At 48.7% G+C, this 25,823-nt stretch overlaps 3 protein-coding genes across 8 annotated transcripts in view; 1 reads left to right on the top strand and 2 right to left on the bottom strand.

The window, feature by feature from the left end:
- Positions 1 to 629: 629 nt before the first annotated feature.
- YIPF3 (Yip1 domain family member 3) lies at positions 630 to 5,906 on the bottom strand. The gene is made up of 9 exons (XM_058834941.1): positions 5,749 to 5,906; positions 5,462 to 5,668; positions 5,273 to 5,379; positions 4,619 to 4,664; positions 4,226 to 4,318; positions 3,760 to 3,891; positions 3,126 to 3,239; positions 2,538 to 2,661; positions 630 to 1,136 (listed from the first exon to the last, which is right to left on the bottom strand). The coding sequence occupies exons 1-9, from the start codon at positions 5,827 to 5,829 to the stop codon at positions 1,015 to 1,017; spliced, it is 1,026 nt and encodes a 341-aa protein (XP_058690924.1). The 5' UTR covers positions 5,830 to 5,906; the 3' UTR covers positions 630 to 1,014.
- POLR1C (RNA polymerase I and III subunit C) lies at positions 5,871 to 9,200 on the top strand. 2 transcript variants are annotated; one of them, XM_058834939.1, is made up of 9 exons: positions 5,871 to 6,002; positions 6,080 to 6,151; positions 6,244 to 6,351; positions 6,892 to 7,024; positions 7,129 to 7,248; positions 7,447 to 7,599; positions 7,770 to 7,919; positions 8,438 to 8,554; positions 8,864 to 9,199. In XM_058834939.1, the coding sequence occupies exons 1-9, from the start codon at positions 5,934 to 5,936 to the stop codon at positions 8,980 to 8,982; spliced, it is 1,041 nt and encodes a 346-aa protein (XP_058690922.1). In that variant the 5' UTR covers positions 5,871 to 5,933; the 3' UTR covers positions 8,983 to 9,199. The 2 variants fall into 2 exon arrangements, with proteins under 2 accessions (XP_058690922.1, XP_058690923.1); XM_058834940.1 differs by lacking the exon at positions 7,770 to 7,919 and having other exon boundaries at positions 8,864 to 9,200.
- A 1,229-nt stretch (positions 9,201 to 10,429) lies between these two features.
- The window catches only part of XPO5 (exportin 5), a 30,101-nt gene continuing 14,707 nt past the window's right edge, over positions 10,430 to 25,823 (bottom strand). For all 5 annotated transcript variants that reach the window (XM_058835801.1, XM_058835802.1, XM_058835803.1 and 2 more), the window contains 15 exons: positions 25,510 to 25,709; positions 24,778 to 24,877; positions 23,720 to 23,901; positions 18,887 to 18,987; positions 17,784 to 17,880; positions 17,108 to 17,244; positions 16,417 to 16,514; positions 15,909 to 15,955; positions 15,619 to 15,713; positions 14,704 to 14,766; positions 14,116 to 14,198; positions 13,303 to 13,410; positions 12,999 to 13,136; positions 12,670 to 12,834; positions 10,430 to 12,147 (listed from right to left, as the gene is read on the bottom strand). In XM_058835801.1, coding sequence (XP_058691784.1) covers positions 12,007 to 12,147; positions 12,670 to 12,834; positions 12,999 to 13,136; positions 13,303 to 13,410; positions 14,116 to 14,198; positions 14,704 to 14,766; positions 15,619 to 15,713; positions 15,909 to 15,955; positions 16,417 to 16,514; positions 17,108 to 17,244; positions 17,784 to 17,880; positions 18,887 to 18,987; positions 23,720 to 23,901; positions 24,778 to 24,877; positions 25,510 to 25,709 — 1,755 coding nt within the window. In that variant the 3' untranslated portion in view covers positions 10,430 to 12,006. The remainder of the gene's footprint in view (positions 12,148 to 12,669; positions 12,835 to 12,998; positions 13,137 to 13,302; positions 13,411 to 14,115; positions 14,199 to 14,703; positions 14,767 to 15,618; positions 15,714 to 15,908; positions 15,956 to 16,416; positions 16,515 to 17,107; positions 17,245 to 17,783; positions 17,881 to 18,886; positions 18,988 to 23,719; positions 23,902 to 24,777; positions 24,878 to 25,509; positions 25,710 to 25,823) is intronic.

Genomic DNA, 25,823 nt, shown 5'->3' with positions numbered 1-25,823 from the left:
GCCAGAGATGCTCAAAGCCCCAGGAGTCCTTTCAAAAAAAGGCCTAGACTCAGCTTGAAAAGCCATTCAGACACAGCAGAATGGGTGTCTGGGGAACATAACTCCTGCCACCCCTGCCCAGAGGTGACAGTCCCATGGCTGGGAGGCATGAGGGTCAGCAGCACAAGGGTGGGCTGAACTGGCCTCCTAATAGAAATATCCACTGAAGACCTGCACAGACGTGCTGCCCTGCAGGTCCCACAGAGCAACATGGGCAGAAGGGTGGCAGCAAAAAAAGGTACAGTGAAAGCATAGGGACAGATATATTTCTGACATATAGAACAGAAGGGATGGTGAGGTGAGATAGCAGCTTGGATCAAGTGAAGAGAGAACGTGACAAGAAAGAGCATGTGGTTAAACACTGTGCTATTCCTGAAAATTGCCAGAGAAAGTGAAGTTCCTGTGCCTTTTGAACTACTATGCCTTTGAAAAATGTGCCCAAAACAAGGCATGTATCACAGAACATCTGAAGAAGGACAGCAGAAAATTGCAAAGAGTTCTGCTTTGAGTCTAGGACAGGACAGATGAAGGCACAGAGACCCAAACACCATGCTCCCATTAGACAAGCAGGCTCAAGCATAAAGACATCATTCAGCACCAACATCAATTTAATTCTTCCCTCTTCAGGACAGGAACAGGGCAGATACTCCTGGAGTTACATCAGCAAGCGGAAAGAGGGCAAAGGAACAAACTGTGCTGGGAAATCCCAGCTAAACATGCAGGCAACAGAACCACTCTACTCAAGACAGCCCAGACCTGGATGGGGGAAGAGTGTAGCTCTTCTGAGTCACTGAGGTGCGACTCACCTCCGCTGAGTCCACTCAGCTGCCCAAAACCGTAACGCAGAGGACAGGTCCAGGAAAACAAAACCAAGTTGTCTTCTTGCTGTTCTGTCCTGTTCCTAAGAGGCAGCAGGTTACTGTGGCCCTATGCAGCCCCAAAAGTAGTGAAGGAAGCAAGTCCAAGTCTGTAAAACTACAGGGTCAATGCAATGGCTTTGGCTGTTGTGTTCAATATAGCATTGGAAACAACTGGAATGTCTCGGGCAACTCTCTGAAAGGGAGGCATGTTGGGTCCTTCCAGTGTGTCCAGGATACCTGCAGAACAGAAAAAAGGGGAGAGAGGCAAGAGTTAACTCAGATGATAGCAATGGCACATTTCTTCTTGCTCTTCTCTCCGACTAGGGCGTGATTGAGGGTGGCAGGGCCCAGAACAGGTGAAGCACTTGCAGAGAGTGGGAGGAGATATCTAGCCCCAAAGACTGAACAGGAGTGAACACTTCCGTCCAGAGACCACAGGGTACACATCAGAGCTTGTGCTCGGGGCAGGAAAACTGCATGTTCCCAAGAGGAACACAGATCCTTTTGCTTCGAGGGTGTCAGATCCAGTCCCCTGCCATGTGACCTGAATGCAGGTACTGCCAGAGAAGTTGCTCTGGCAGTTTCTAAAATCCTGTTTCTACTTCATCCCAGCACAGATCTTGCTCTTAGACCAAGACTCTCTTTCATCCTGAGATGCACTTGCAGACTCACATCAGGAGCTGCAGCTGTGCTGCAATATGGAATTTTTGTCACTGCAATGCAAACAGACCATGCTTGGCAGGAAATACACAGACCAACGCAAATGTCCTCAAGTCTCTGTCAATTACCCTCTTAAGACTGATAACCAGTTTCGGAGTGCCTTGAGGAAAATTGCTTGGAGTATATTTTGTTCTATTTCATCTGCCAAAAAGCTTTAGATCAGAACCTTTGCCATAAGAACAGATTCAGGAAAGAACAAGATTTATATATAAAAGGACTTGTAATGTATAACCCCTAATTATGCAGATTTATCAGAAATATCACAAATGGGCCTGGCTGCCTAAACTCTATAGAGAGATTTGCAGAATTGCATATTTAGGGATCTGGAAACTCTTTAGATATGGGGTGGGAGAAGAGTTGTTTTGTTTTTTGTTTTTGTTTTTTTTTAAGGAGGTTGAGACTTTGTTAGGAGAAAACAAGAAGAGACATGGAAGGAGGACCTGAACATGCATGGCCTGGTTAATAGTACCAGCTGGGGAAGATACAGCCTCTGCTATCTGTGCTATACAACACAAGATAAAACAAGATGTTAAACAAAGATGGAAAAACACTTATGGTACATTTCCTGATCAGAGAAAATCAACCTTACTTCAACAATATTCAGGAAGGGGCTGGACATCTGCATGCAAGAACAGTCAGTGCTGTTACACTTTACTTGTGGGGAAATAATAAGGGTCCTTCCTCATAAATTGGGTCTTAAGTGCTAAAACTCAGTGCACAGTAAATACTCCAATGTGTACCTGCTGCCCTACTTGAACAGCTTCTTCTAAAAAAACTAGTGGTGGTCATTTTAGAGCTGGAAACTGGCACAGATGCCCAAAGGACAGATTCAAACTGCCCATACTTTCTCAGAGAGAGAAAAAAACAACTTCTCTTCCCCCAGATCTAACAGGATATCTTTATATCTCCCTTGCTTACCTTCTACCACCTTGTGATAGGCAAAGTGCAGATAGAGCAGGAAAAGCATATGCAGAGCAGCAAGAGTCCCACACAGGATGAGCCGCTGGGTATGTCCCACGGTGCGTGACACCAGCACAGCAACCTAGGAGAGAGGAGGTGATCAGAGACAGGGCAGCTGCTACCTGAGCCTCTGGCATTGCAGTCAGGAACACACAGAAGAACAGGTCAAGCAGTGAGAATCTGCTGAAACGCTGCACTGAGTCTTTTTCGCAGTTTTCACCAACGAATTTAATTTGACGCTGTTTTGTGTAGGTGAACTTTGCCCAGTCTTGCCAAGAGTGCAGGATGCTCAGGCATGGCTCTCCACAGCAGCTGTAAGGGAGTAAATGAACCTCTTGCAGCTGTTAGAATGGGTGAGGATATCAATCCAAGCTGCACCTCCATACACCAGTGGCCAAATTACGCAGGAGCATTGGGCTGTTCTGTAACTCAGCAGCTCGACTGGCTGTGAAACAAACCACCAGGCCAAGGAACAGAAAGCAAACAACACTTCCCTCCCTTTTTTTGTCCCAGGAAGAGAAGGACCCCAGGCTGCCTGTCCCTTACCATTCGTAGTGTAGAGAGTCCACCAACAACCAACCAGAAGATGTAGAAGAGGGAGTGGAAGTGGATATTATAGGTGACAAAGAGAGTGATGCAGTGTCCGAAAAGACCGTAGCCCTGACAAAACAAAAATGTCCATGTTACAAGCACCAGTCACACACAAAGGGCCATTGATCAAGAGCACAAACAGCCTATTCCTGCAACACTTCACTGTGGCAAAGCCTCACAAATCACTCATTCACTGCCAAACAGTCAAGCAGAACAATAACTTTAACAGCAGCTCACACACAGATAATCTGTCTGAAGGATTCACAGGCATGCCAGAGACTGCGACAATGTGGGAAACAGAGGAAAGATCCTCCAATCCCAGAGAAATTTGAGTTTCCTGGCTTTTTACCACCAGGTTCTCAAATCAGGAAGTGCAAAGCAGAAGACTTGCACAAAGGAACTGCCTCTTTGTACTATTGCTGTGCCTGGGATGGGGCAGGTCAGAAGAACATCCTGGAATTCCAGGTTGTCCCAGTGCAGTTACCTGGGACCAGCAGTTTACAAAGACTTTTCCTGTTCTTTGGGAAAAGCTTGTTCTGGAACACCATGCAGCCAATGTGCATCATAGGGCAGCTCCATGAGTACGTACCAACAGTGACAGCATCTGCACCATCGTGATTTGGGCATTGCACAGATATGCCAGGAAATACATGAAAGATGAGACGCCCAGCCAGTAACCGAAGCAGGTGCCAATGGCTGTGCCCATCAGTGTGCCTTCCCTCTGTGGAGACAATGTCAGGATGAGGAGAACTCAAAGGAGTGGCCTGCCAGCACCCAAACCCCTGAGAGTCCCAGATCCTTTGCAGGCATTATCAAATAGCTGGCCAGCAGCAATCAGGGGGGCCACAGGACCTACACCCCAAGCCCTCTCAGCAGCAGTGTCAAGACTTTCTGGGACATCCTTGCTCCCACCCCCAAACCAACATCCTCAAATCAATCTGCTTTTCAGCAAGATGCTTATTCAGTTATAGAAAAGGTTTCCTCTCTGTTTTTAGTGTCACTGCAACAACCCAGAGCCCAGTCAAACCACCACTTATCAATGAAACTCGACGTACAATGATGGTGTCTGAGGTCTTCATTCCATGCAAAAGAATGGCAACCAGTGTGAAAACCAGCATGAGGGGTCCGTACAGCTCGCCTGCAATCTTCTACAGGAGGAGATAGGTGAGGGAAAGATTGGTTAGAGCCCCTGAATATCATACATCAGCCCCTGAATACCACAGGCGATATGAGAAGTGCACTGGATGGAGTTTATCACCCAGGTTATCACCTGAGGTTAGGGGACAGCACACTGAGGTTTGGAACAACCGTGGAAAGGAGCCACCAACATTTTCAGGGAGAACACCTAGCAAACTCAGTCCTTAATAACATGGATTATTACAGTTTCACAAGATGTCTGTGGGACAGTCACTTGGACATGGAGTCTGATTCAGCAAAAGGGAACTCACCTGTGGGAAATTAATCATCTTCACAGGAATCATGGACTCTAGCAATCTGCATCACAGGAAAGCAGGGAATGACAACAGGAGCAGGAAGAACAACAGGACAGTTAACAAAATGCTTCGTCAGTAAAAGATCCCATATATTCATTACCAGTGTTTGCTATTGTGTTGACAGGCCTTAAGGGACAGAGGATTCTTTCTAAAGGGTGAGTCAAGAAGGAAAGGAAAAGAAGGAAAACCTTATTTTCAGTGAGTTAACTTTGCTGAGTAGGGGCAGATTCAATGAAAATGTTTAGGGTCCCACTCAGGGATGAGAGATCATCGACAGAACAGCAGGAAGGAAAGGTAATTTTCCTCATAAATGCTCACAAAATTTTGCCTTGTTGGACACAACTGTGTTGCAAAGCCAACAGAAGCCACACAAGGCAGCCAAATACAAAAAGAGCCCTTTCTCCTGCCCTGAGCAGCAATGCCAGGTGACAGGGCCACCAGCCCAACCACGGAACCTCACTAAGACGAGCGGGACAATGCACAATTCGTTTGCCCATCCCTGAGTTTTCCTGCAGGGCTGCCAGCCCACCCCAGCCTGCTCGCTCGGAGCTGACAGCCGGACTCCTGCAGGCACGGAGCCGCTGCCTCCCCGCGCCGGGAGCTGCCCACCTGGCTCGCACTTGGACGGGCTCTACATCGAAGTAGGGCCGGAGGATGTCGATGTTGGCGTACAGGCTGAAGGCCCTGGAGGCTTGTCTCTTCCCCACTTGCCACATCTGCGGAGAGAAGGGAGCGGGCAGCGGCCGTGCGGGCAGACAGGGACCCCGGGGCCGGGGGCGGCCGGGACACAGCGCTCACCTGGTCAGCGACCTGCCGGCCCAGCTGTCCCCGCAGCCCCTTCATGCCCAGGAACTCCCCGTCCTCCTCCTCGCCGGCGCCCGCCTCGCCCTCCGCCTCCTCCTCCTCCTCCTCCTTCATGCGCTGGTGCATCTCCCCCATGTCCTCGAAGCTGGAGCCCGACGTGTCGTCCATGTTCTCCATGTCGATGACGGCGGAGCCGCCACCCTGCGCCGGGGCAGACACGGTGTCAGCACCCGCTGGGCCCGGCCCCGGCCCCGCCGCCGCCGCCCCCGGCCCGGCCCCACCTGCACGTTGTCCTCGAAGCCGCCCCATTCGGCGGCGGGGGCACCGCTCCTGCCGCCGCCCGCCGCCCCCGGCGCGGCCATGGTGCCCGTCCCGGCCCCGCCGCGCTGGCCCGGATGGGCTGGAGCCGGATGTGACGGCGGCCGGCAGCGGCTCCCAGGGCCCGGGAGCGCCGCCCATCGCCCCCATGGCGGCCCGGCGGAGCGCGGACGAGATGCGGGACCGCGTGGTGCTGGGCGAGTTCGGCGTCCGCAACGTGAGCGAGCCCGGCGGGGCGGGGGGCGGCCCCAGCCCGCACCCCCTCACGGCCCCTCCTGTGCCCTCTCCTCGCAGGTCCACACCACCGACTTCCCCGGGAACTACCCCGGCTACGAGGACGCCTGGGACCAGCGGCGCTTCGAGGAGGTGGGTGAGCGGCGCCGGCGGGCGGGGCTGTCTGTGGGTGTGCGGGGTCGGGCCCCGCGGCCGGCGTGACCCCCGGTGCGCGGCTCCCGCAGGCGTTCCGCGTGGACGTGATCCGTGAGGAAGGGGACACCCTGGAGTTCGACATGGTGGGCATCGACGCCGCCATCGCCAACGCCTTCCGCCGCATCCTGCTCGCCGAGGTACCGCCGCTCCGGGCGTGCTCACCTGGGCTGCCGGCATAAGACGTGCTTGACAGGGAGCGGGGAACGTCCAGCCTTGTGTCAGCCCTTGCGGACGGCTGCGGGTTTTGGAAGAGAAGCACACGTTCGTTCCGCACGTGTGCCAGGAGCCCGAAGAGAATCGGGGCTTTAGCAGCACGGGCGATACCGCCTACTGGTCTTAGGGGTGCTGCTGGTAGTGTCTGCCGGTCAGCCTTTTCGACACAGCTGTGCTACCAACCAAAAAGGAGCCACGTAATGCTGCCAAGTTCTAAAAGGCTGAGGATGCTTCAAAGCTCTTTCTACTGCCCTTCACCTCTTTTGATTGATTGTTAAAAAAAACGGGGATGGGAGTAGACGAGGTGTAAGGGTATATTGCATAGCCTGATTTGGCAGAAATACCACTCAAAATAGTCTGCATGGCAGTTACTTGTGGGAGAGGAGGGACACTTGAGCTGGATAATGTGTTGGCTTGTAGTTCAACTATTGTCTTAGGCTGACTTGATCTCTTGTCTCCCTGAGGTGCCAACGATGGCTGTAGAGAAGGTCTTTGTGTACAACAACACATCCATTGTGCAGGATGAAATTCTGGCTCATCGGTTGGGCCTCATCCCTATCCGAGCTGACCCTCGGCTCTTTGAGTACAGAAACCAAGGTGAGAGTCTTGGATAGAATAGAAATATTGAAGGCTCCTCTCAAACTAGTAAATTAGGGTCGTGTCAACTGACTAGAAGTGTTATTTCATGTGCTTCTTCCCAGGAGATCAGGAAGGCACTGAAATTGATACTCTGCAGTTTCAGCTGAAAATCAAATGCAAACGAAACCCTCAGGCTGCCAAGGAATCATCTGATCCTGATGAACTATATTTCAATCATAAAGGTGAGATTTCTCCTAAAAATAGGTGCTTTTCTTTTTGGTCTTGGAAGACAGGACTTAGGCTGTTTTCTCAGCCTTATGTGCTCACAGGGAAAGTTGATTCCATTCTGCTAAACTTATTTTTGCTGTCTCCAGTCCTGTACAGGTGAGTGACCTGCTTTGAGGCAGCAGCTGGCTGATGCTTGTGGCTTCTCTTTGCAGTGTACAGTAAACACATGACGTGGGTGCCCTTGGGGAATCAGACAGACCTTTTTCCAGATGCTGACTTCCGACCTGTTCACGATGACATCCTCATTGCACTGTTGCGACCCGGACAGGAAATAGATGTGCTTATGCACTGTGTCAAGGGTATAGGTGAGTCGTGGCTCCTGGAGCAGCGGGACAAGGAAAGTGAGTGCTTGGACTCGGGCACTGCAGTGTGACGGGGAAGGGTGGAGAATTGGCTTTTCCCCTGGAACTTTAGGCCCCAGAATCCTTGTTCCCTGAGGCCTGCTCTCATCCTTGACTCTTAACTCTTCATACAGGTAAGGATCATGCCAAGTTTTCTCCTGTGGCCACAGCCAGTTATCGACTGCTTCCTGACATTACTCTCCTGCAGCCTATTGAGGATGAGGCAGCTGAGACATTACAGAAATGCTTTTCCCCTGGGGTCATTGAGATCCAGAATATCAATGGTACTTTTTTCCTGTGCTAAATTCCTTGTGAGCTTTAGTAGAGACTGATTGGAGGTTGGAGCCAAACCTTTGCAGAGACAAAACCACATTGTGATGTTGCCTTGCTGATCAGTGGTTCGTGCTCTTCTGAGCCTGGTTTTATGGATGAGTGGTTACCACGTGCAGACGTGTTGGGTGATGAACGGGGATGTCCCTGAAATGCATTGCATACCTGTCCACAGAGCTCTGCAGCTGCTGACTGCAGCTTCCAGCGCTGTTCAGTTGTGACACTGGGTAGCGAGCTTGCTGTTTCCACAGCTGAGTGTGGAGACTTCTTGTGTCCTTCCAGGGGTGCATGTAGGCTTTGTGTCTGGGTTTTTCTTCCAGGTTGGATTTTCATGTTGGGTATACACTAATTCTTTATATTGGAGTCTTCCCTGCCTTTGGTGAGGGGGGAGTGCCTGTTTGAGCCAAGCATGTACTGTGACCATAAGGCTGAACTGCTGCAATTTGCCCACCTTGTTTCATCTTCCTTTTAGGAAAAAGGGTGGCAAGAGTAGCCAATGCACGGCTGGACACATTCAGCAGAGAAGTTTTCCGACATGAGGGTCTGAAAAACCTCGTGCGCCTGGCAAGAGTACGGAACCATTACATCTGTAAGTGCCCCATTTTCCAGAGTCCTGATGTGGTTTGTGTGAACAAGCAGTGACTGGCCAGCATGTGTGGCTGGCTCTGTGCCTCTCCCCACCCTCAGCATCCATACATCCAAAAGGCAGTGGGTAACTGCTTGCTTTGGGATTGAATCTTGGTGCTTCCTGCTGGCAAAGGTAGCCGCTTCTCTGCTGTGAAGATCTGGCTTGTTGCAGTGAGGTGTAAGGGAAGGTGAGGGACGGAATCATGGAGGCAGGTGCATGGAGGCTGAGGCTGCCTCGTGGCTGTGCTGACTTGTGTCTGTGTCTCTGCAGTTTCAGTGGAGTCGACAGGTATCTTACCTCCAGATGTGCTGGTGAGTGAAGCCATCAAGATCCTGATGGGAAAGTGTCAGCGCTTCCTCAATGAGCTGGACTCTGTGCCTATGGAGTGACCAGGCTGTAGCTGGGAGAGCAGAAACCTGCACTGCTGTTCTGGGCTTCCTGCACTTGCCTCAATGGGGGATTCCTCTTCCATAGGCAGGAGGCTTGAGAGGGGCTTGCCAAGAGTCCAAGGACTATCTCTGGATTTTTCTGTTGGTAATGAGCCTCAGTGAGGAGATGCACTAAAATAAAGGCTTTTTTTTTTAAAAAAAAATCTGTGTCCTGTGCCATTCACAATTGTGAAACCAAAACCATAAGACATGGAGAAGTGGCAGCAGGTCTAAGGGTGGGTAGCAGCATTTATTTTAGATGGTATGCCGTGAGTGAGGAGGACTGATGGGGCCGTGTAGTAAAGCACTTCACAGCAGGTCAGTGAGGTTTAACGAGTCAGCATAAGGGCACGGCTGTTTTGCAGGTGTTTCAGACCAGCTCTGGGATAGTTAATATGGTAGAGAAAAGGCTGTACTATTAGAGGATTGGGACACCTCTCCTATGAAAAAATTGAGAGAGAGCTGGGATTGTTCAGCCTGGAGAACAAGAAAGCTCCAGGGAGGCCCCATTCTGGCCTTTCAGTATATAAAGGGGGCATGGAGAAAGACTTTACCAGGGTCTGTAGTGACAGGCTAAAGGTCAACAGTTTTGAACTGGAAGAAGGTAGACTTATATTGAACATCACGTATTTTTTACAATGAAGGTGGAGGTAAGTTGTCCCAGGTTTCCCAGAGCTGCGAATGCCCCATCCCTGGAAGTGTTCAAGGCCAGGTTAGATGAGGCATTGAGCAACGTGGTTAAGAGTTGAAAATGGGAGTACTGGTGTATCTCAGTTGCTGAAGCCAATCCATGCTATAGTGCTAGACTTCAGTCCAGTTCTACATTCTGCTAAGTAAGTGGAATGAAAGTTTCCTTGGGGTAGAATTACTTAGAGTGTAAACATCCTGTTAGGGTGAATACGCTGTAGGGAGAAGGTACACTTGGCATCCTGGCTCCAACCCAAATCTATCCCATGCCATGCTGCAGACCCAGGTATATACTGCATGTGCATGTCACCCATTATCACTGTCTACCTATCCATAACTATCTATCCATATCTATCTATCCATCCATCCACCTCTGTGCTACTGCTTCACATGCTCATGGGATGGACCCTTGAATAGCCTTAGGGTTTTGCTTTGACAATACACATCCCTCAAGCTGTAAGCGGGACCTAGAATTAAAATAAACTAGCAGTGAGTGACAAATGAATACCTCAAAAATGCAATTTCCCCCTCACCTAATTAAACTATATAGTCTGGAATGGTTCATCCCCTGACAGTGTACAGATCACCAGCAAAGGTGCTCCCTTTTTTGTAACTGGAATAAGGGATACTGTGAAATCTCCAGGAGGACAGTCTGGCCAGACCAGAGGCCTCAGATCTTACTGAAACAGATAAAAGAATAAAAATGAAACATGACACCATGTGTATGAAACTGGAATAGCTTTACTGACATTCAGGTGTAACACAACCAGTTCAGAGACGGCTTTGGATTTAAACATTCCTACAAAAAAGGTTTAAAATCCATTTTACAAAAACCCCTTGTGTCTAGCATGAAGTCACAGAATGTTAAAAATATCACAACACAATAAATACACCCAGCCTTTGCTAGAGCCAGGAGCCATGTTAGCTCAGAGGTTAAAAAAGTTTGAGGCTAGGAAGAAAATGGAGGGTGCTGGTGGAACAGCAGGGGCAGGAGGGTGAGTGGATGCCCAAGGCCTGCTCTTCCTATCTGCACTCCCATGCCTCCCAACCCCAGCCTTTTTGTCCAGTCTGTCCATGTGGAGACACCACTTCTCCACCTACCACAGTTTATTACTTGTTCTGTCTCCTGGATGGCAGAACTGCCAGCTAGCTCTGGACAGACCCTCTGAGCTCCTGTGCTAACTCTAGGATAGATTGTGTAGTATTTGTCATGTAATAAGAACCAGCTTTGCACACTGGAGTGGCTTTGTAAGAGTCCCACCACATCTAAAACCCAGTTTCTGACCTGGCTCCCCCCTGTAAACTGCAGTATAAAGCCCACCCCTCCTGCCCCACCATGCAATTCTCTGAGAAGTAGCAGACTGGGTAAAAACAGGGGTTTACTGTCACCTCCACTGCAACAGGGGGAGGAGCTCCCTTTTGGATTGCAGGTGCTTCAGGTATTGGTCCAGATTTTATTTACCCTGCGCTGGCCAAGTTCTAGTCTACAGGGCATGGTAAAATGAAAAAAAAAAAAAAAAAAAAGAAAAACCAAAAGAAAACAATATGTCCTGCTCCCCCTGAGAGATGTCTACGAAAGGCTGGCACAAAGTAAAAGCCTTCCATTTGGCTCTGGGTAGAACAAGCTATATGATCGTATCTGTACATATATATATGTATATATATGACAGTCTCTGCCTCTTTCTAGAGAGCAGTTGCACCTTAGAAAGGCTGATCTCACAGGAGATCCTAGAGCACTGCTAGGCTTCCTGGCACGCAGCCCTCAGCCCAAGGCTCAGCATCCTGGAGGGAAACGGGTTCAGCAGAATTCCAGTCCGCTAGGGACAAGTGCTGATAAGCATGACAGGAGTGTCCGATGTGTTCCCTACAAAGCCTGGCTACTAGCACCCAGAGGAAGATTAGGGTAGCCCCTTTTCACATGGCACACTACTCTGCCGTTTGCATTAATCCTAAACCCCAAGGGATGAAGAGGTGGAGCAAGAGTGACCCGAGGCTACAAGATGATCAGGCTTTACCCTAAAGAGGTCTGTGGACTCAGCTCCCACCTTGCAGAGAAGCAGAGGTCTAAAGATGCTCATCCAATGGAGGGGAAGGAGTCAGGGGAAGAGCTTAATATTGACTGGTTCATATGCCACCGCAGGCCCCATCCCAGTGTACGGAAGAGAAGGGGACAGGACCCGTAAGGGGCTTTATTCAGACGAATGCTTGTGGAGGCGGTGACAAGGAGAATCTAATGTGCTTACTATGAGGAGAGACAAATTTTAAGGTAAGGGAGGAGATGGCTGCAGCATCCCAGGCTCAGGGCTCGAAGAGTACATTGAAGCCCTCTCCATCCTCGTTTTCTAGCGCATCTGTGTCCAGTGATGGCTTCACCTTTTTGAAGAGAGATGGAAGGTTCCGGATATGAACCTCCTTGCGGAACTGCTCCCCGATGGGCTTCTGCAGAGAACAGACAGGCAGGCATCAGTCACTGTTCATACCCTCGCTCAGCTCAGGGGCAGCTTCTTGCACAGCAGATGCAGAACCCAGGTTCTGAGCAATCCCTAGGCCCAGACCCCGTACTTGCATTTTGAGGAATGTCAGACCTTTCCCAAGTGCCAGGGCACTGAGGTAACTTTTAAAATACTATCTCCCCAGCTTATAATTCAATGTCCAAGGCTCCACCACCACCATCCTCATGGAAGTCCAATGCCCACCCAGCAACTTCAATCAAACATTTTAGCACCCTGTTTTCCCAAGCACCTTTGTGCAAGGTGCTTGCTGCCTCTCAGTGAGAGGCCATTGTTGGAGGGGCTGCTCAGTCTGCTGGACCCCGGGGTGAAGAGAGGCAGAACAAACACTAAACATACTGCTGGAGCCTCCTGGCTGGGAAGGGGGGTGGCTGGTGAGAGGAGGCAGGCCAGCCACCCCATCACTTCTGCAGCATACAGCTGTGAAATCTTCCTCCAGGGTATCACTTACCCCAATGCAACCTGAGATGAGGCGCTTGAAGTGATCCTTCCGGCGCTTGTCGGCCACTTTCTGCAGTGTTGGGTTGAGAAGCTTTGAATCAAACTGCTCCAAAGAGTCCAGCTGGATGTCTGGGATCTGCTCCATCACTGCCTTCAGCTCACCATAGCGAGGGCGCTGCATGGAGAAGTAACATTAACCCAGCTCTGCCAGAGTAACAGCCTTGCCCTCCTTGGGGGCCATGCACTCCCCTGCCCCTACCCACTGGGCATGGGATTAGTTTTCACCATTCCCCTCACATTCCTCAACCTCACATTTGGATGAAGAACAGAATTTCTCACCAAGGCCTCGTAGATCTGGAAAGCCAGGTGGACAAGAGCTGCCATGCAGCCATCGTGTTGCCCATGTACCTGTAAGCCCTTCAGCACACTTGTGAAAAACCAGGACACGGCATCAGGAAGGAGGTTTCCTGGAAGCACCTGGGGAAGAAGCACTGTCAGCACTGAAGCAAGAAACTGGTACACAGCCACCTTTCTGCAACAGCTTGCTCTTCCTGGGGGAGAAGGTGCCCAGGCGTGAAGCAGCCACGCTTCTCACAACATTCAGACCCTGCCAGAACCAATCCCTTCTTCCTCCCACAGGTACCTGTTTGAGCAGTGGCCAGCAAAGCTGTGTTGTGGTTCTTTGGCAGGACAAGGTGTCCTTCCAGGACAGGGATGTGTAGGCAGTGATCAGCACTGCAGTGCAAACATCCTGAAAAGGAGTCAGGAAAACCAGTCAGAGGAACTATTTCTCACTTCCAGCATTCAAACCTGATGGTATCCAAGAAGGAATTCAGAGAATCTGCAGGAGCTTCTGAGAATCCTGCATCTTACTGTTGCTCCAGCAGAAGGATTTTACTCAGTGTGCACCATGAGGGATCAGTGCTAAGGTAACCTGTTCCCTTCATCTCCCTAGCAAAGACCCTGGAGTGATCATGGACTCCCCTCAGCTGCTACTCTCAAGTCACTGCAAAAGCTTCTACAAGAGCTTCTGAGGCATCCACAGCAGAGAGTACAGGGTACTGGGATAAAGGTACTCTGCACAATGGGTGGTATTAGCACTGTGGCTCCTGTACCACCTCAGGCAGATTTTACAGGAAAAAAAAAACTGGATGAAGTTCTTCCTCATGAAGACTGGGGCCCAGGATGAAGGCAGAGCCAGGGAGCTGTATGCCCAGGACCTCTTCCCCAGAAGGGCTGAAGCTCTGTAGCCATGTGTTACAACAGGATCCCAACCCCCATTTGCTTTGTGGCTCCTGCAAGGCCCTTAAAAGCCATGCATATTCCCAAGAGGTTACTCCCACAAGGGGAATGCTCCAGCAGCCTAGATCTCTGCAGCACTGTTTGGCTGCAGAGCAGACAAGTGTGACAAAGAGTACAGAGGAAGGACGGTGGCAGTGAGAGCACATGCTCTTACCTCTTGCTTCATCAGACACTTGCCAAGCTCGGTGAGCTCTGCGTTGGCAGGGGGAGTCACCTCCGTGGCCATCGCCTCATCATCTGCAGAGCAAAGGCTGCACTGTGAATGTGGCCTCCCAAGGACTGAGGGGACACAGGGAGGCTACAAGAACTAAGCTGGGAGCCAGGAGACAGCACACAGAATCAGTGTCCTGGCACAGCTTACCCAGAGCATCTCTTTTCAAGCAAAAAGCAACCATCCTTTGTGGGGCAGGAGGGGCATGCAACTGGCTAAACTGGCTACCTTCAGCTCTTGGGAAACTGTTCATATCCCCCTCTGCTCCTAAGCCCACTTCTCAGAACCTTAAGAACCAGCTGCTCCAACATGCCACCCATGAACCCTTACAGCACATTAGTTTCCAGGCTTGACTGGGTTTTTCTGTGTGCCCAGACACGCTGGGCAGGACAGAGGTGAAGGCTTCTTACCAAACCTATACCCCTGACACAGAACCTCCAGCATCAGCCCAGCCTTTCCCCCAAGAAACAGGAAAGGAATAGCATTTGTGTACACCAAGGGCTGGAAAGGCAAAAGCAGGCATTTACTTACCATCTCCATCTACAGCAGCAGTAGTGTTCTGTTCAACACCTTTCTTAGAAACACAGCAAACAGCTGCAAAAACATTTGCAGGTCAGAGGAGCAGAAAAGGGAAGATGCTACTGCAGAACATGCAGAGATTATCCTACAGACTCTGGTGGGCTCACAGGTGCTTCAAGCTCCCCCAGCTCTTACAGGGAATCTGAAGAATCAGAAAGCCCAGTATAAAAGCTCAATACTGCACTACCTGGAAGGCTGCCACACCTCACCCACAGCACCTTTCCACACTGGAACCTGCTGCACAACGGTTGCTTCTGACTACAGAGAAGCAGGAATCTGCAAAACCATCTGAAGCCCATAATCCAAGAAGAACACTGATTTAAAGCAAAAGGCCAGTTGAGAAAGGAGACAGAAGACAAATCTGTGATCTCTGTGGAATCAATTTCCCCAGCCTTCCTGCACAAAGCCACGCTGACACAAAAGTGATGTTGGAGAAGGCGAACACAAGAGAGTCTGCTTTGGGGGAGGGACTCTTCCCTTATGTCTGGTAGGAGACATGGCAATTACCAGCAACAAAACCGCTCTACACTTGGCTTGTCCATAAATCCATGTCCCATACTGGGTTCCAAAGCGCAGAATGGGAGAACCCAATTCCCTGTAGGATTGGATTCCCTACAGGAACAGTGCCAAAACCATGGAGCTCTGAAAGCTAACAAAAGGAAGAATCTCTCTTTTTTAAGTTTTAAATTATCTCTTACTAGGTTTTAGCTAAGATTTTGGCCGGGCTGTCTCACATCTGCCTTCTCACGGTTATTTTATATACTACTGATGGTTACAATTAAATTTTACTGCACACTGGAATTCCTGTTGTCCTTTCCAGGGAAAACTTCCCAAATATCTCAGGAGATCTAGCCTGATTTCACTTACTGGCAAGATCCATGACTTCTCGAGTCAGCAGCCTGACCAGCTGTTCCTCAAGCATCTCTTGAGACTCGGGGTTGTCATCTGCAGCATCATCCTCACTGAGGAGAACAGGTTTTAGTCTGACAGGAGCCAATGTCTTCAAGCACACCCTCCACCCAAACACAGGGAATGAGTCACCAGTGTATCTTCCAGCCCTTGCTGGAAGGGCTGTATCTGGGCAAAAGGCCACGTAAAAGACCAAACCTCCATCCCATTCCCCATTTCCCTCTCTGTACCAAGGGGTGGAAGCTTACCAGAGCATGCTTCGCTGGTTGATCACCTGCCATTTCTGGGACAACCTCTGTTCAAGACAAAAGGAAAGATTAAATCTGGACACAATACAAGGAGACCCAAGCAACAGCTGCTGGCAGAAACACAAGAGCTTTAAACACAGCTCGCATGCCAAACACCCATTTTGAATGCAGGAGAACTGGTACCAAGGGTGTTGGAATGTGAATGAGCTGTCATGAAAATGAGAGGACATGGGGAAAAAAACATCAACAAATCCAGAAAGTCTCAGGGCTGCAGGATGAGGAGTTTATGCCCACAGGTTTGAACTCACAGCAAGCGGTGCTGTGCAACAGCCAGGGCTCAATGTGCTTTAAAGCCCCCCCTAAACATCACCAAAATCATTAAGCATCAAGGCTCTGCCCTTGTCTCTGCTGGCTCTGTAGAGACAGACATTCCCACACATTGCTGCCAGCTGCTACAGGGAGTCAGGGGTGTCAAGGAACAGGCAAGCTGGACAAGCTGTTTTCTTACCAAGTGCAGATAGGTAAAGAGTGGTCCCAGCATGGGGCAGACAAGGGTTTCATAGTATTCCGAGGGACAGGAAAGTACCAAGGGCTTCACAAACACACCTGAAAAGACCAGTTAAGGAAGAGATCCAAGACCTAAGGCCAGCTGCTAGGGAGACTGCAGCACAGTGCCCAAGCCAACCCATTCCACTGGGAGGCCAAGGGACAGACACTTTCTCACAGCCCTGAATTAACGGATGGCATCTCTATACAGCAAGAACATCAGTTATTCAGCTCTTTCCCCTGACAGTTCAGCTGAGAAAGTTAAGGGTGCTTAGCACCCATTTCCTTGCTGCGAGACTGAATGTCTAGCCCTGGAAAGTGGGCTGGGAAACCCACATGATCTCCCAGAGAAGCACATCCTAATGTCAAGCTCCTCACTATCCAAGCCCCTTTGCCCCTCAGAAGGCACTTACACCCCTCTCACAGTGCCTCCAGAACCACACAAATCCTGTGCATTTATTCCGACCTTTATTATGCAGTGCTCTTTCTGCTCGTGCCCTCCTAGGCTCACACATCATCTGCACCAGGTGTACCCTGTCTGTTTACCTCCTCAATCACCCTTCTTTGTCTTGACCATACTGAAAACAATGCAAGGTTTAAATTTATGTCTTCAGAGCCTCCCAAGCTGGCATTAGAGAGTGATGGAAGGATACGGAGCATGGGACGCAGTCTGTAATCAGGAATGTTGTTGAGGTTGTTGAAAGCAGAGCTGAGGAGCTGGGTGGCGAGACCCTCAACAGTGTAGAAATCCTGTTGCATGGAGGGGCCTGCATTTCCCAGGATGTGAAAACTTCAACAGAAAACAAATTGGTTACAAGTCTGCCACATAACAAGTACCACATCTCTGATCTGCAAAGGCTACAAGTACTATCACCTTTAGACTACACAGTTGTCACATTCCAAACAAATACTGTGGAGGAATTTTAGCAAAGTATCTCTTTTTTTTTCTGGGATACCTGCAGAGGAACAATGACTTATGCATTTAAGCACTACAAGGTATTTTCAAGTGCTGATGTACCCTGGCACATAATCAGAAGTGGCAAAAGAGATAAACTAGATCAGGATATCAGGTAAGCGCTCCAATCCGACTACCTAACTGCAGAAGAGCTAAAAGTGGATCCCCATTTTGAGGTACTTTTTCCACATCGTTTCATGTCTGTGTGGCAGGTTACAACCACTCAGTACAGGCCACCACTGCAGCCTGTACTTGCGTACTGCAGGATACAGCTCATGCCGAAAGTCTGACTCTAAAGGAAGTCAGGACCCCACAATAACCTACTGCTCTGGCTGTGCAGTGATGAATTGTGGTGAGAGATGTGGTGCTCTTACCAATTGTCATAGAGGGTACAAAAGAAGCCCTGCATCCTTTCTAAGACTGTTTTGTAAACAGGAGAGTCATAAAGCTCCAACAAAGGCTGAGGGAGACCTGTGGGAAGGAATAAACTTCAGTTACATTAATGAGAGAGCACAGTGCACCTTCAGAGCACACTAGGCAGGCCCCAGCCAGCTTGATGGCAGCAAGGGAAACTCTTGGCAAGAGCCAAATAGGAAGCGGTGCAGCAACCCTAGGGCAGAAAGTCAGAGGTCAGCCAGGTTCAGGTTGGTTGCACCCAGAGCAAAGGTGTTTCCACTGAGGTGGTTGTAGCTCCTCTAATAGCTCATTCCTTCAGGTTCGTATTCTCTGCCAGGACACAGGCTACTGTCGAACTATGATATTAAAAAGTTTAGAGCAGAGATCAAGGCCCTGCTGCTTTATGTGCAGGGGCTCACAGACAGTTTTTAAAGTCAGATAAAGGAAGCATGTCCTCATTTTATAGACAGGAAATGGAGAAAGACAAAGCAACTTCCCCAAAATATTTTACTGTCTGTCAGAACTGCAAATTAAACCCCAATTTCCAAAGTCATGATCCACGCTTTATCCACATGGCCATCTGCTTCTGCTTGGCTGGAAAGGCTCCTGTGTTCACAAGCTCACACCTGCTTTAAGAAGGTTCCAAAGGCCTCTTTCTAGCACACTGTCTAGAAACAAATGCCAGGGCCACACTGCACAGCTTGGCTCTTGCTCTCCAGGACAGGTGTCTGCACCAGCACTCAGGGCTCTTTCTGAGCACTAACTGTGCTCAAAGGCAGACAATTACAGCACCCTCCATCCAGCCTCTGCAGCCTGAAATGCCATGCTGCAGAAACCACCACCTTCCCACAGATGGGACAAGCGTACCCTTCAATGCATGCAGAAGAAACCAATGTCTGAGACATATAACTTAAATTTTAATGTCTTAGTTTCAGCTAGTTCAAATCACAGCTGGGCTGCAAATACTATGAAGAACCTGGTCCTCCAGCCCTATTTCACTTCCACTGTTATGGACAGATCATTGACTCACATATCTCTAAGGATCTGCCCACATATGCCCTCCTGAAGAGAAGCCTCTTACCTAGAATGGCATTCTTCTCCACCTCCAGCATGTCCAAGGCCTTTGCAAATGTATCCCCTAGCCTAGCCACCATCTCTGGCATGTAGAGGTTGTTGTGAGTTCTGAAACAGAAGAACATTTGGTTTATACTCATGTAAGTCAACCCGTTTTTGCCCTTGACAGTGGAATCCTCTCCTTCAGCTTGTGGCCTGCTCTTCTGAGGCAGATGATGAGGAAGGTGAGACCACACACATGTGCATGGGATCCCCCTTCCCCACCTGCAAAAATATTGGGGAAGCTGACTCAACACAGACATGGAGTGACTCCACCTCCTGTCCTGAATTTCCTGGCTGCCCCTTCCACTTATTTCAGTTCATCCCACCCCCTACAAGCATTGGCAGTAAAAACTCCCAGCAATTCTTCAGATGATGCTGGGAACAACTTATTAGCTTGGCCAAAGGGATCAGAGAATGTATTCTTAAAACTGAGAAGACATGGAATCTGTTATCTCAAAAGATCTTCCGCACCTAAGGCCCCTGCAGAGGGAGGGGCTGTTTCAGCTCTAAAATACACACACTGCCCCTCAGGGATGGGTCACATCCCCAGAATGGCAGGTGGCATCGGAGGGACTCTAGTGAGAACATCAGTCCAATGAGATGTTACTCATGGCAGGCACACATGCACCCTGGACAACACATCCAGCTGGGAACAATTCTGCATCACAGGAAGTGGGTGCTGTCAGCTGTCTGCAAGGGATACCAATTCAGCCACGGGTGGCTGTTTCTTGCCATCCAGGCCAAAATGGGTCCCGTCCCCTCTCTTAGCCAGGGTACTGACACTCAGAGCTGGACTCGGCCGGGGTGTCTCTCTCACCTACCTCTCTCCTTTGAGACCTCAGACCTCCACTCTGGGTGTCGCCAGCTGCACACAGCACAAATCCTGCAGCCTCCTCCAAAACTGCAATGCCATTGTACCTGCTTCTAGAGGTGATCAAGGGCAACTCAGTATCTCCTCCTCAACCAGCGTTTCCCAAAGCAGGGGGTACATGGGAATGGCTGGGGGAAGGGAGGGTGGACCAACCTCAGGATGCTCTCCAGAGTCTCAGCTTTCACTCATGTATTAATTATTGGTTTTTTGTTTTTTTTTTTTTAAGGTCTAAGTTCATAATTCTGGCAATCCTGATGCAGTGATGACTGCCTGCATTTGCAGAAAGCTCCAAAACCGCAACTATCCTGTTTCTCTCTGCAAGTGTTAAATACTACCCTGCTCACTGCATGTGAGGAAGGCAAGTATGTGAAATTCTTAAGAAAGAGCTACACAAATGACTTCTTAAAGACTCATACTCTCATTCTGGGCTGAATCTAACACCATGCAACAGGCCTCAAAGGGGTACAAGCTGATTCTACTTTGCCAAGAAGGGCCAGGGAACAGCCCAGCTTCCACACTGGTTAATGTTGCCCCCATTGACTCAAAAAGCTGTACGTTTCTGCTTGAGGCTGAAACCTAGCCACTAAAATAATCTCTTGTATGTCTCCTGCCCACTGCACGCCAGTGGTGGCTTTGCTTCATGCTGGGAGGAAGGCCAGTGGGGCAAATGCAGGAACTGTGGAATTGCAAAGGTGAACTCTGAAATCCCACTGCACTAACTCCAACAGGACAGGCCAGACATCATATCCTGAAGGTCATGGTCCTTAGTTGTTTCAGAGTCCTTGAAGCATTTTAAGTCTGAGAGTTGGGAGGCAGATGTTCACTTACAGGGCAAGCTCTCTTAATACTTTAGCAAGTTCCCAGTGGGAATGGAAAGAAAATGGCCAATCACCCCCCCCTCCATGGGAGTTAAAAAGGCATCCAACAGCCCCCATGTATGATGACGTAGCCCCTAGGCATGTTCCAGCTGAGACTAATCAGCACTCCTGGGAACCCCACACACAGGAAAACAAAGTAAAACTAATTTCAAGAGACATTTCTGCTTTAGAAAAGACAAGCAAAGGATATGACAGGACTTGGGGAATTTTCAGTAATGGTCACAGCTCTGCTAGAAAGAGTATCTGATGCCTAGAGAGAACAGCTTGTAAACCAGAAGATGAGTCCTTTAGGACAGTCCATGATCAAACAATCCTTTTCCAAAGCTGGAGCTGTCTAAAATGAAAATGCCTCCAGCATCCATGTCTACCCAAGAATTCTTTCACCAGCATTAATGCTTTGGCAATGTCAGCATCTCGTCATCAAAAGCTCCAAAAAAGCCTTTGTCTAAGCAAAGCATTTGCTGAGCCTGAGCACTTAATTTGCAACAAAACACAAGCAAATCCCAGCACAATAAAGGCTCTGCACCCATCAGGTCATGCAGCTACTGACTGCAGAAATGCACCAAGGTGGCTGAAAATCATGATTTGGGTTTACATTCATGAGTGAACATTTTAAGCCAGAAGCTAGAAAACACCTACATGAAATGAGGTGCCACAGAGGACAGGAGAATCATTAGTCTGGAAACTGCAAGCAGTGACTAATAAAGCAACTTCAAAATAATTCATTAAATACAGTTACCAACACAAACACAGGTAAATGCCATTCAAAGATACCTTATTTTTCCACTTGCTGGGCTATCTCATTCTTCTCAGTTCTCTGATCTCTACCTTCAAGCTACTTACCACCCTGGCAAAGGCTAATGGCTTAACAGCTTCACTGCTTCTGTCTGCTAACACAGCAGCAGAATGCCACACATCATCCAGAGAGCAGCGGACCCACCTGCTCAGCCAGACCCATGCTACTGCTACTTGCACATCTGCTCGCACAGAAACCAACACAGCCTGCAGGGACTTCTGTATCTCTGTCCCACATAAGCACGTGGGCAGCACTGGATGTTGCTTATCCCTACAGAGAGCTGCCTAATGGCACAGATCTAAGAGAAGCATCCATCCCCAGACAGTAATGCAACTATGTCCCTGAAGGCATCCTCAACACAAGCAGCTTTCCTGCCAGGCAGCCCTCCTCATGTCCCAGTACCTCCTGCCTGCTGACAGGCAGCTACAGATTCCATATTCTTCTGTGTGATCCATATTAAAGAGGGCTTGAGGAAGATATACATGGAGAAAAGGCACCTGAAGTCAGCAAATAACACAACAGGAGCTCCATAGCACAAGATCCAGCTTTGCCAAAAAGACATAAGCATCATCATCAGCACTTGCACTAAACAACTATGAGATTGCAGTTGTCAAACAGAGGCTTATATATCCAGCAGCAGCAATGGAAAAATATGAAGCATAAAGATCTACTTTCTTAATACATTATTCATCGGTTCTTGTTAGAGCATCTAGCCTTAAAAAAAGCCCAGATACCTTTGAGTGAAGTACAGGTTTCTCCATGTATGTTACTACCATGTACACAGAAAATACTTTGGTCTACAGGTGAGATGCTTGAACAACACACGCATTTTCTCAAAAAAAGCCCAAACCAGCAATGGAGCCTCTTCCTTTATACACTAAATAGAGAACATAGCTTATGTGTTCTCTTGGAGGTGGAAAAAGCCAGACACTGAGTTTCTGCTTTTTCACATAAGTGGTGATAGAAGTTGGATGACAGTTTCCTAAGCTTGTTGTAACAGAGATCCCAAGCGATTTTACTAAGGCACAAGTTCTGGGAGGAACAGTGACTGGTTGAGGAAAAAGTGTCTATTGCAGCCTGTTCAGACCTTGAGCACTGGTTTAGTTGGTCTCACAATATGACATGTGTCAGGAAGAAATGGCATGAAGCTACTGCTACTCAGGGCAACTCTACCTAACCTCTCCCGAATATTCAACAATAGGATCTTCAGCCTTCCAGGATAAAAGGCAAAAACACTTCAAGCACAGTTCTATATGTCTAGCTGGTCACTGGCCAAAGTACCACACACTGTGCTACACAGAGTTCCGTGATGAGAAACACTGCTAGTGTGGGCCAAGACAGCGTGTGCTTGTCCCAACAGTCCAGCATGTTGCTTCTCTCTGCAAGGAGCACATTCCTGAGCTAAGTGACTGCTAAACATACTCAACTAGCGAGAACTTAGGTAACAGGGCCCCTTCCCTTACAAACCCAGGAGCTGAAAAATCGAAGTGGATCTGAAAATGTTCTTTCTTAAAAGGCCCCTACCAAGAACAGAGCATAAAGTTTTCAAGCATGTAACATGTTATCTCATAAAACTGTCCCATAAGTCTCGCAAAATCCCAGTGTCTGGAGTTACCCTGAGAGAGACTTCTTTATAATTCTGGCAACTGTGTGTTATTCAGGATTTCCCTTTTCTGCCTTCTCTTGCTCCCTCCCCTGGCTGCCCCAGATCTACACAACACTGGTGACACTCAGAGTCACTGCAACAGCCTGAGAGTATGCATCCACTGATTTCAAAAGCAGACAGTGCTCTTGAAGAGGAGGCTGCTGCTCATGTTCAGCAAAGCCAGCTTAATTTAACACTGAAGAGAGAACAACGGAAACAGGATGGGATGAGAGCTGGGACTGCCCTGGTGGTGACAGGAGAGGTGGCCTTGTAGGGGCTGAGGGCAGAACACAGATGTTAGCTGAGAAATCATTAACTGGGTGGCAGAACTACAGCAGTGGAGGGGGCGAAGGCAACCCCAGCACAAGCTCCCTTTAGCTTTGATGGCCTCTTGCAGGCCAGACCAATGAACATTCAGAAGGCTCCAGTTTCCCCAGTGCCAGTCCCCACTGTGAACAGCCAGGAACAGTACTTGGGCACTGGCACCAACTCGTATTCCCACTGGCTTCACTGGGAAAACATGCTCTGAGTATTCCACATATCTATCACAGTTTGGCTTTCAGAGATTTATAAACCAATGTAAATCATTTCAAGTCAACTTGACCCACCTTATGAGAGCAAGCAAATTGTCAAAAAGCTTCAGGACCTGCTCAGTGCAGGGATTACGGTACATTGGAGTTCCACTGGGCAGGTACCCCAAAAAGAATCCTCCAGCTTTTGCCTCTTCAGTAGCAGCAGGCCAACGAGCTCGTTTCACAACTCCCAGAATGGTGTACACACAAAAGCTTATCTGCAGCAAGAGATGTAGAGAAGCATTTGTAGCCAGATCACAGTCTGAATCAACAGGTTTTCAAAGAAACATGTCATCATCCCATATCAAAGGGAATGTCAGGCAGTGAACCTAACCTGGTGACAGGAACAAACTCTGGTGAGTTTGCTGCCAGGAAAATGCAGCAAATAATTATGCTATATTCCATCAACATCAGAGAGCCCTGGCCATGGCAGGATGGCCTAGGAATTCATTATCAGACAATGCATACCCTCTCAAGAGCATGCAAGCAGACAGGTAGGCTGATAAAAGGGTCTATCTAGACCATCAGTTCCTCATGTCCTCCATGTGCTGGGACAGATGCAGAATCCAAGATGACACATTAGCCCCAAATCACATGCACATACCTATGGACTGCATTTCAGTGTCTTCTACAGATCTAAGGACAGCAACTCCATTTGCAGTCCAAGCGGAGATCTTACACTAACAATTCAATACGTATCTCTGCAGGTGAATTTTAATTATGTTCTGTGCTCCAGTCTGAGCACAAGGTTTTCCATACTGCCTGGTTTAAAAACCACAGTTCATTGTGCCACCTGTCCAAAAATCATGTAAATCAATTGCTTCTCCAAAACCAAACTCCATTAAACAAAGAGTAGGAAACAGTGTGCTTCACTCTGATAAGCAATATGGTTTTGCATGGCCTGCATGCTCTTTACTGTAGATTAATGAGCCAAGACCAGCCTGTTATTCTGCAGTCTGAAAAACCTATTGATCCAAACTCCAAAGAAATACACAATCAGGAGACCTCGTGTGTAATCACAAAAGAAATGGGGGATGGAAGGAGGCAGGTCTCCTTTCACCAGTGATTACACCTCTCCTGGCAATGATACTCACTCTAGACCGGTTCAGGCCACTAGGATCTTCCAAGACTGGATCAGCAATTTTGTTGTCTGCACCCACGTAGGATATAAAGGCTTCAGGATCTGAGAGGACTCTGGCAGCAGCAAAAGACAGCAATGGGATTATTGTTTTTACCAGGGACTTTAAGCAGAGCTTTGCACTGGCAATAAACATCTAACATATATAGAGCAGGCTAGAGAGGCTAGGTAGTACTCCATCCTGTACGTGGGAACATGATTAAAAGCATCAGAGATATGTACAATCTTCAAACATTATCAGTTCTCTTGGGCTGTTAAGATCTAAAAGATTCAAATCTCTTATGAAGATGGCCCTGCTGGGAAAACGCTTGTGCATGCCCAGCCACCCAGAGCCACATGACATCTCAGCTTTAGTAAGAACTCAACTTCCTGCCTTCTCCTGGGGATGAGCAAGGATGTCTTTTATTTCTCATTTTCTGCAAATGCTTTGAGCATGCCGGGGAATGTTCCTTTATTACCTTAAGCAACTCTTATCCAGAAACTTTAAGCAAACAGCATTTAGTCTGTTGGCAGTTTCTGAACTGTAGAACTATTATCACAATGGCTGCCCCCAGCACAGGAGGTCAAGAGGCAACCCACCACCTTCCAATGGCTTCTGTGTTCCTTACTGGGCATGGCATTACTTCCTCAACATCTCCAGCTCAAAGTTGGAGAAGAAATGACCAACAGAATGAAAAATAACCCATACCTCTGCATCTCTGGGGAGAGCCATAAGCCAGCCACAGGAGCCATAAGCTCCTCCAGGAAGGCCTTCTGTCGCTCATAGTCCTTAAACTGGTTGCTGATGAGGACAAGGGCCTCCATAAGAGCACACTTCTCCATCTGCGTCAGAAGTAGCTCATTTGACAGCAGCTGTTTCACATGGTTGTACAACATCTCAAAGTTTGGCTAGAAAACACATCCAAGTGGAAAAGCATCATGCATTTGGTACAGAGGAGGGCCACTGGGGGAGGTAGAGAAGGGGTGTACTGTACAGCTGGAGGAGCATGTCTGTTACTTTTT

The sequence above is a fragment of the Poecile atricapillus genome, chromosome 3 (assembly GCF_030490865.1).
Source record: "Poecile atricapillus isolate bPoeAtr1 chromosome 3, bPoeAtr1.hap1, whole genome shotgun sequence".
In the NCBI taxonomy this organism is placed as follows: Eukaryota; Metazoa; Chordata; class Aves; order Passeriformes; family Paridae; genus Poecile; species Poecile atricapillus.
Note: the sequence above shows the minus strand (reverse complement) of the source record. Positions and strands in the feature narration are given on the sequence as shown.

What these genes read in the sequence shown, in the direction of transcription:
- YIPF3 (XM_058834941.1), bottom strand. Translation starts at nt 5,829, where the DNA reads ATGGCCGCGCCGGGGGCGGCGGGCGGCGGCAGGAGCGGTGCCCCCGCC. An exon ending in GCCGGCAGGTCGCTGACCAG is followed by an intron (nt 5,380 to 5,461) that starts GTGAGCGCTGTG and finishes TTCTCTCCGCAG; the next exon opens with ATGTGGCAAGTGGGGAAGAG. An exon ending in AGACCTCAGACACCATCATT is followed by an intron (nt 3,892 to 4,225) that starts GTACGTCGAGTT and finishes TTGTCTCCACAG; the next exon opens with AGGGAAGGCACACTGATGGG.
- POLR1C (XM_058834939.1), top strand. Translation starts at nt 5,934, where the DNA reads ATGGCGGCCCGGCGGAGCGCGGACGAGATGCGGGACCGCGTGGTGCTG. An exon ending in GCCGCATCCTGCTCGCCGAG is followed by an intron (nt 6,352 to 6,891) that starts GTACCGCCGCTC and finishes TGTCTCCCTGAG; the next exon opens with GTGCCAACGATGGCTGTAGA. An exon ending in ACTATATTTCAATCATAAAG is followed by an intron (nt 7,249 to 7,446) that starts GTGAGATTTCTC and finishes TTCTCTTTGCAG; the next exon opens with TGTACAGTAAACACATGACG.